General features: G+C 39.1%; 2 protein-coding genes across 2 annotated transcripts; both read right to left on the bottom strand.

The window, feature by feature from the left end:
* Positions 1-401: 401 nt before the first annotated feature.
* Positions 402-6,153, bottom strand: LOC109014509 (blue copper protein 1b-like). The gene is made up of 2 exons (XM_018997008.1): positions 5,994-6,153; positions 402-700 (listed from the first exon to the last, which is right to left on the bottom strand). Exons 1-2 carry the CDS (start codon positions 6,151-6,153, stop codon positions 402-404), a joined length of 459 nt encoding a protein of 152 aa, XP_018852553.1.
* A 2,053-nt stretch (positions 6,154-8,206) lies between these two features.
* Positions 8,207-9,067, bottom strand: LOC109014510 (blue copper protein 1a-like). The gene is made up of 2 exons (XM_018997009.1): positions 8,908-9,067; positions 8,207-8,499 (listed from the first exon to the last, which is right to left on the bottom strand). The coding sequence occupies exons 1-2, from the start codon at positions 9,065-9,067 to the stop codon at positions 8,207-8,209; spliced, it is 453 nt and encodes a 150-aa protein (XP_018852554.1).
* Between the last annotated feature and the right edge of the window lie 539 nt (positions 9,068-9,606).

Genomic DNA, 9,606 nt, shown 5'->3' with positions numbered 1-9,606 from the left:
AGAAAAAAAAGAAAAGAAAAGAAAGAGAGAATCTGAAAGATCACAGTTTTTCACACCCAACAGCTTCTACTTCGCATATCGCATTTCACACCATTAAAGGCAAATTTGACTATTGTTTACGCTCGTATAGAATCAATCTTCTAGTTTAGTTTTGCATGATACTCTAACATGGTGAAATGTAATAAATTGATATAGAATTAGGATATTTTAATTGAATTCAAAAAATAAATAACTTGTAATTCAAACTGCAGGATTACAAAACAATTGTCTCATATCAAAGACAATAATTTCAAAACTTCGAATTCAAAACACAACCACATGAACAAAATGACCAAACCAGACTAGACTAGACTAGACTGCAAGAAGTTACCCCATACTTTGGGAGAGCAAAACACATTTGATTAAACCATCAGCATCATAACAATGCCCAGAATAGCAAGAACCATAACACTAATTCCCATTGCTGCTGATGGAGGAGAAGAAGAATAAGACTCATTTGCCACTGTTATGGCAAGCTTCTGGTTTCCACTCTCACAATGCTTGGAAACACCGCAGATGTACCATTTTTGTCCCGGACTTGTCAAGTTAATCACATCATTTCCAGTGGTCAGGGGCTCAGCGTTAGCCGGTGCCACACATTGTTGGAAGCCAGAGCCATCCACTTTAATGACATTGTGGTCTCCTTGTGGGTACATGAAAACTGCACCAAAGAAGTCAATTTCTACCATGAGTAATAAGATTATAGTGGAAAACATATACAATTGTTTTCTTTTTAACTATAGGTCTTATCTCATCTTATCTCATTTATACTCAACATATATCAACACTATTCACAAATATCTCAAAAACTCTCATCTCATCTCTGGAAACAAACGAAACCTTAGTCTTCTAAGATCCAAATCGATTAGAATTGGTAACTTAAATGATTGGTACTATATTGTATAAAGAAATTTACTACACGGGTTCAATGGAAAAATACACACACTTCTTATTAAGTTCTGAAGCAATTTATACAAGTGCAGTAGCAAACTTTTGGTAATTACATAGAAAAGGAAAGCAGAGTTATGCTGAAATAAATGTACAATAAATGAAAATTATTCACATTAAAATGAAACGGCTATATTGCTATACAGAGGAATGAAAACAGATTCTGCTGACTTTGGTAATTTAATCTTGATTCCTTGATTCAGTTTGATTTGAGGGATTGATGCAATCTTCCTTAATACGCCCCCGCAAGATGGGGCTTCCATCGGCAAGGCCAATCTTGGATCGAAGAAGTTCAGTGCGCTGCCTAGACAATGGTTTGGTCAGCAAGTCCGCAAGCTGATCCTGAGTGTGAACATGTTTGACATGGAGGATCCCTTTTTGAACCAAGTCACGGACAAAATGGAGGTCTATTTGAATGTGCTTCATGCGAGAATGGTTGACTGGATTAAAGCTGAGATGAGTTGCACCAAGGTTGTCACATAACAAGGTAGGAGGCTCTTTGAGAGGAAAACCGAGCTCATTGAGAAGTCCAAGTAACCACATTGTTTCGGAGGCTGCATTTGCTAAGGATCGGTATTCAGCCTCCGTAGATGAGCGTGCAACAGCCCTTTGTTTCTTTGAACTCCAAGAGATGGGATTGGTGCCAAGAAAACTGATGTAAGCTGAAGTAGAAGATCGATCATCGACATTTCTAGCCCAATCAGCATCGGAATATGTCATGAGGCGCCAAGAAGTGTTCTTTTTGAGGTGAATACCATGGAAGATGGTTTGCTTCAGATATCTAAGTAAACGTTTTGCTGCTGTCCAGTGTGTAATGGTGGGCTTGTGCATAAATTGAGACAATTTATTTACAGCAAAAGATATATCGGGACGAGTGAGGGAAAGATATTGAAGACTTCCAATAACTCGTCGAAATTCAGTGCTATCAAAAGAAGCTGTACCATCAATCAATTTTAAAGAAGTACTTGTAGATAAAGGAGTGGACACATCCTTAGCACCCACCATGTTGGTTTTGGACAGCAAGTCACGTATATACTTATGTTGTGACAAAAACAGACCTGCATGTGTTGGAATAACTTCCACACCCAGAAAATAATGAAGAGATCCCATGTCTTTTAAAGAAAATCTAACACCAAGCTGTTTAATGATAGATTTTACAAAACTGGAATCATTTCCTGTAAGAACAAGGTCATCTACATATACCAGAAAATAGCATATAATGGGGCCACTGTGATAGATAAAAAGTGACGAATCAGCCTTGGAGTTATTGAAACCAAGCTGAAAAAGAGCATCCCTGAGAGTAGAGTACCAAGCCCGAGGAGCCTGTTTAAGGCCATAAATTGCTTTACGCAATTTGCACACATGATCTGGTTTGGAAGAATCCTTGAACCCTGGAGGTTGACTCATATACACATCTTCAGTAATATCCCCATGCAAAAATGCATTATTAACATCCATTTGCCTTAAAACCCAGCCTTGCATAACAGCAATAGTAAGGACAGATCGAATAGTGGCTGGTTTTACAACGGGACTAAAAGTCTCTGTATAGTCAAGCCCGGGTCGTTGATTATACCCTTTTGCAACAAGACGGGCTTTGAAACGATCTATGGAGCCATCAGCCTTTCTCTTAACCCGAAAAACCCACTTACAACCCACGGGGTTTGATCCAACTGGTGGAGGAACTAAGTCCCAAGTGTTATGTCTCATAAGAGCAGTGAGCTCTTCAGACATGGCAGCACGCCACTGAGGAGTGGATAGAGCTTGGGTCACACACGTTGGTTCAAGACTCGGGGGAAGGGGGTGTTTTGTGACAACATTGAGTTGTTTTGGTTTGAAGATGTTATTCATAGATCTAGTGGTCATGGAGTGTGTGCGACGTGGAGGTGATGGAGGAGATGCAGCGGATTCGGTGTTGAAAACAGGGGAAGGGGAAGATATCATAGGAGCAGATTCACAATGAGAGTCACGCATAGGTGCAGGTAAAATAGATGGAGAATCCAAAACACATTGAGAATCCATAAATCCATGAGAAGAAGGGAGTCGGGTGTTACCTGGAGGAGATGAGATTGCAGCGGAGACAGGTTCCGAAATCACTGGAACGGCGTCAGATTGAGCAAGCGAGGGAGCTGCAGGCACGAACGGAGCAACGTCGTGGTTGGTTGGAGCCAGCGAGAGAGCTGAGGGCACGAATGAGACGACGTCGTGAGTGGAGTGCATATTAGACGATGAAGACGATGGAGGCGGAGATGAAGCAATGGAGGCTAGGGTTCGGTCTTCATCAAATAAGACATGCCGAGAGGTATAAATTTTCTGGGTAACGGGCTCAAAACACTTGTATGCATTTTGGGTCGTAGAGTACCCAATAAAGACGCACGGGCTGGACTTGGGCTGAAGCTTATGCGTGTTATAAGGCCTTGTAAGAGGAAAACAGAGACACCCAAAAGATTTTAATTTGAAATAGTTCGGTTTTTGACCAAAAAGGGCCTCAAATGGGGTTCTATTTTGAAGAAGAGGAGTGGGTTGATGATTTATGAGGTAGGTAGCAGTATGGAAGGCATGAGGCCAATATGAAAGAGGAAGATTTGCATCATGAAGTAAGGTAAGGCCAGTCTCAACTAAGTGTCAATGACGTCGTTCGGAGACACCATTTTATTGAGGTGTATGAGGAGCAGTAGTGTAATGACTAATGCCATGGAGAGAGAGAAACGGTTTGAGACTAATATATTCACCACCATTATCAGAATAGAGGCTTTTAATTTTTGTTTGAAAACGTTTCTCAACAAGATTTTTGAATTGGGGAAAAATGGTCTTAACACAAGACTTTGCATTGATTGGAAAAAACCACATATATTTTGTGAAATGATCAATGAAAAGCAAATAGTAACGAGAACCATCTAAACCAAGACAATGAGCAGGTCCCCACACATCAGTGTAAATAAGATCTAGAGGGGCATGACTTTGAAAACTCGTGGGCCGAAAAGGTTGTTGATGGGCTTTATTAATAGAACAAGATGAAGACAAAGAGTTCATTTTATTATTCATAACAGGAAGAGAAAAATTTTTGACAAGATGTTGAACAACTTTAAACGACGGATGTCCAAGACGCTTGTGCCACCCATCAAACGAGGTCCGTTCATGCACATTAGCCACCATGTTGGAGGAAGAGCCCACCAGTGATTTCGGAAAAATGTAAACGCCACTGTCACATGCTCCTCGTAGTAGGGTCGCCCCCGTGATCCGATCCTTCACAAGAAAATAAGAAGGATGAAATTCAACAAAAACATTGTTTTGGGATGTGAAATGGTGAACGGAAATTAAATTTTTGCAAATGTTTGGAACACAAAGAGTATCACGAAGAATAAAGTTCCGTTTTGGGGAATTTAGAGTTAATGAACCAATATGTGAGACAGCCAAACCTGACCCATCACCAATAACAACTTCATCAGTGCCATCGTACTCAGAGTGAATAGATAAATTGGCCAAGTCACCAGTAATATTGTGGGAAGCAGCGGAGTCAAGGAGCCACTTATGATCTTGTTGTTTGGAAGTAGTCGCACAATTTACTTGAACTTCAGATGATTTGAGCTGGGGACAATACTTTGCAATATGACCCATGCGGTCACATAGTTGACATTTCGGCTGATAACGTCGCTGATTTGGGTTATTATTGGGCTTGCGAGTGGATGGGCTTTGAGGAGTGCGATTTTGGCCGTGAGACCGAGAGGATCCACTGGCCTTATAAGGCCTGTTTGACTGATTGCTAGCGCCCGAGTTGCCCTTGTTGCGGTAGGAGAGATTTGCAGAGGCGACGAGTTGCTGGGTTTTCAGCTCCAGGTGCCGCAGGTAGCCTTCATGTCCCACAAGGAGATCATGTAATTCTTCGAAGGCTAAGGATGTTTCCCGGGCTCGAATCGGCGCTGCTATTTCCCTGAAGTCAGAACCCAATCCATTTAAAATGTAGAGGGTGAGATCATCATCAGAGATAGGATGATCGATAAGGGCGATTTCGTCGGCTAGGGCTTTCACCGAATGCAAATAATCCGGAATGGAGCGTGTTCCTCGCTGAATCAAGGTGAGTTCTTCCTTGAGTTGCATGGCACGGGTGCGGGATTTACTGGCATACATTTGATTGAGTTTCTTCCAAGCCTCATGAGAGGTTTTGGCAGTGGCGATAAGAGGAGTAATGGTGGTTGAGGTTGAAGCCAGAATAGCACTCAGGATTAATTTATCCTGACGAACCCAATGAGTTTTATTCAACTCAGTGGAGGAGGTGCCGACAGGGGAGGGACACTGAGAAATTCCATTGACGTAGTCAAGGAGATTATAGCCGATAAGGAGAGCTTCAAATTGTGCTCTCCATTGAGGGAAGGTGGAGGGTGTTAGTTTCTCATTGATTTGTGTAGAAATATTGAGAGCTATGAGAGCATTTTCGGTGGGTGAGATGGGATGAGTATGTGGGGTTTGGGTGGATGTTTGTTCTGAAGAGGAGGCCATTTCAGAGAGGGAAAGGATCTGGTTGCTCGTGAGAGTAGGGCTCTACTGATACCATATAAAGAAATTTACTACACGGGTTCAATGGAAAAATACACACACTTCTTATTAAGTTCTGAAGCAATTTATACAAGTGCAGTAGCAAACTTTTGGTAATTGCATAGAAAAGGAAAGCAGAGTTATGCTGAAATAAATGTACAATAAATGAAAATTATTCACATTAAAATGAAACGGCTATATTGCTATACAGAGGAATGAAAACAGATTCTGCTGACTTTGGTAATTTAATCTTGATTCCTTGATTCAGTTTGATTTGAGGGATTGATGCAATCTTCCTTAATATATTGTATATCAAAGATAATTCTAAAATAAATAAATACTTAGTTCATAAAGAAAGTTATGAAAAAGACTTTACAAATTGGTGTAACTTGCGTGACACAAATCTTAATCTATAACATCCCAACATAATAGCAAGTAAAAGACACAAACAACGAGAGTTTATAGAGCTAATTTACCGAGTTTATCACCAACAGCGAACTCCTTTCCCTTTGCCCAAGCTTGATAATCAAAGTTAATAGTCCAACCCTTGTCATCACCAACTTTAATCTCTTTGGCCAAAATTGAAGGGGCAAGAATGGCTAGAATGGCAAAGAAGATGAATTGGGTAGAGGCCATTATGATCAGAGAAGCTTCATTTGAACAGATTGATTCTCTTCTGTTTGTAGGCCTTGTGGTGTTAGTAGTAGTAGTGCTTGTCTCTAAGAGTTCCCTTCTGTGCCTATTTATAAGTTTCGAAGTCCTACATATTGAGTACCGTCTGTCTTTGGACGGCAAGGCCGAATACACACAGTAAGATCCTAGTACTCCAGAAAAATAAAGGTGAAAAAACTTCACACGGCCGATGACTTTAAACGTTGGAGCTGTTCACGAGGATCTTTCTTTGTATATCCGGCTCTACGGCAGGCCGTTTTTATGTTTAAAAGATTTATTGGTTTAAATAATTTGATGTTATTTGGACAAATGCTATTCAACATTTTCAACATTTTGAGTCCACTTTATGGCTTTTCCCCTACTCCTACTTTATTCAATGTTTAATCCCTAAGAGTTATAAAATAATTCATCTCGTTTGGGGAAAGAAATACCTCAATGAGTGGGTGCACACAATGCACTTACTATGTGGATGCTTCTGGTCCATATATTTTTTTTTTTCACCAGACGGATTCTCCTATCTCTCTCATCGTTGCTCTCTCTCATCAGATCTCTCTCATCCTCTCTCTCCTCGACTCTCTCTCATCAGAACGACTCTCTCTCTCATCTCGGGCTCTCTCTCTCATCAGATCAACTCTCTCTCTCATCGTTTCTCTCTCTCATCTCGACGCTCTCTCTCTCTCATCTCGACGCTCTCTCTCTCTCCTCGACTCTCTCTCATCAGAACGACTCTCTCTCTCTCCTCATCTCTGGCTCTCTCTCTCCTCGACTCTCTCTCTCATCAGATCGACTCTCTCTCTATCATCTCGGGCTCTCTCTCTCCTCGACTCTCTCTCTCTCTCATCTCAAGCTCTCTCTCTCATCTCGGTCTCTCTCATCGTCACTCTCTCTCTCTCTCATCTCGGTCTCTCTCTCCTCGACTCTTTCTCATCCCTCATGCTCTCTCTCTCATCTCCTCTCTCTCTCTCATCGTCGATCTCTGTCTCTCATATTCCCTCTCTCTCATCAACTCTCTCAGTCTACAGTAATTACGAATTTGAGAGATAAATATTATAGGGTGTTTTCGTCATTTGACTTATGCCACGTAGGGTGTGCAGAGGCTACACCCACTACAGTGGCTTCTCCCCAGAGTTTTTCATTAAAAAAAACAAAAACAAAAAAGCGTAGTGACTCGGGACATCCAAAATTTTTAACTATTTCTTTTTAAATTAATGCTCGGATATCTTAGGATAGCTATTCCCCATTCATTCTTTCAAAATAAAATAAAATAATAATTATTATTTTCTATCACCTTATTCCGTCAATCAATAATATTCCCCATTATTCTCAAAAAACAAAAATAAAAATAAAATAAATTCCCCATTCATTCTTTAGAAATATAACTATTACTAATCAATCCTTTCTAACACCTTATTACGTCAACTAAGCACATGGCCTAGAAGGCACAAGGGTCCATAATTTTTACCTTTTTTTAAAAAAAATAATGATTTCTACAAATTCTATAAATAAAAACTTCGCTTAATTTTTTATTAAAAAAATATAAGAAAAGTTATTTTTTTTCTAATAAGTTAAGACTTTTTATAAATTACCTGTGCGAAATTTACTAATAAACTTGTAACTAGAATCCGAAGATCACACTATCAAATATATATATATATATATATATAAATATACATATCCGAAGTTCACAGTTTTTCACACCCAACAGCTTCTACTTCGCATATCGCATTTCACACCATTGAAGGCAAATTTGGCTATTGTTTACGCTCGTATAGAATGATCTTCTAGTTTAGTATTGCATGATACTCTAACATGGTGAAATGTAATAAATTGATATAGAATCGGGATATTTTAATTGAACTCAAAAAATAAATGACTTGTAATTCAAGATGCAGATTACAAAACAATTGTCTCCGATGAAAACAATAATTTCAAAACTTCGAATTCAAAACACTCCCACGAAAACAAAATGACCAGACCAAACTTTGGGAGAGCAAAGTATTGCAACATACACATTTGATTAAACCATCAACATCATAACAATGCCCAGAATAGCAAGAACCATAGAACTTCCCATTGCTGCTGATGGAGGAGAAGAAGAAGACTCAGCTGCCACTGTTATGGCAAGCTTCTGGTTTCCACTCTCACAATGCTTGGAAACACCGCAGATGTACCATTTTTGTCCCGGACTTGTCAAGTTAATCACATCATTTCCAGTGGTCAGGGGCTCAGCGTTAGCCGGTGCCACACATTGTTGGAAGCCAGAGCCATCCACTTTAATGACATTGTGGTCTCCTTGTGGGTACATGAAAACTGCACCAAAGAAGTCAATTTCTACCATGAGCAATAAGATTATAGTGGAAGATATTTACAATTGTTTTATTTTTAATTATAAGTCTTATCTCATCTCATCTCATTTATACTTAACATATCTCAACACTATTCACACATATTTCAAAAAATCTCATCTCATCTCTGGAAACAAACGAGACCATAGTCTTCTAAGATCCAAATCGATTAGAATTGGCAACTTAAATGATTGGTACTATATTGTATATCAAAGATAATTCTAAAATAAATAAATACTTAGTTCATAAAGAAAGTTATAAAAAAGACTTTACAAATTGGTGTAACTTGCGTGACACAAATCTTAATCTATAACATCCCAACATAATAGCAAGTAAAAGACACAAACAACGAGAGTTTATAGAGCTAATTTACCGAGTTTATCACCAACAACGAACTCCTTTCCCTTTGCCCAAGCTTGATAATCAAAGTTAATAGTCCAACCCTTGTCATCACCAACTTTAATCTCTTTGGCCAAAATTGAAGGGACAAGAATGGCTAGAATGGCAAAGAAGAAGAATTGGGTAGAGGCCATTATGATCAGAGAAGCTTCGTTTGAACAGATTGATTCTCTTCTGTTTGTAGGCCTTGTGGTGTTAGTAGTAGTAGTGCTTGTCTCTTAAGAGTTCCCTTCTGTGCCTATTTATAAGTTTCAAAGTCCTACATATTCACTGTCCGTCTTTGGACGGCAAGGCCGAATACAGACGGTAAGATCCGAGTACTCCAGAAAAATGTAGGTGAAAAAACTTCACACGGCCAAAGACTCGACACAAAACGAAATTTCGTTGGGGCTGATCACGAGGCTCTCTGTGTGTCCGGCTCTAAGGCAGCCCATTTTTTATGCTTAAAATATTTTTTGGGTTTAAATAACTATTTTATTTAAAATTATTATTTATTTTATTTTATTCTTATTAAACTAATTGAGTTATTATCCAATTGTATATATCTGATATATATATATATATATGATTATTTGTCACAATAAATTATTAGAGATTGTTTTAAGATGTAAGGGCATTGTTACAGACTTACAGTGATTTCCATTATGATGCCTAACTAAATCAATTTGCACAA

Source organism: Juglans regia, chromosome 2, assembly GCF_001411555.2.
Source record: "Juglans regia cultivar Chandler chromosome 2, Walnut 2.0, whole genome shotgun sequence".
Lineage (NCBI taxonomy): Eukaryota > Viridiplantae > Streptophyta > Magnoliopsida > Fagales > Juglandaceae > Juglans > Juglans regia.
This window is presented reverse-complemented; position numbering and strand designations above follow the sequence as displayed.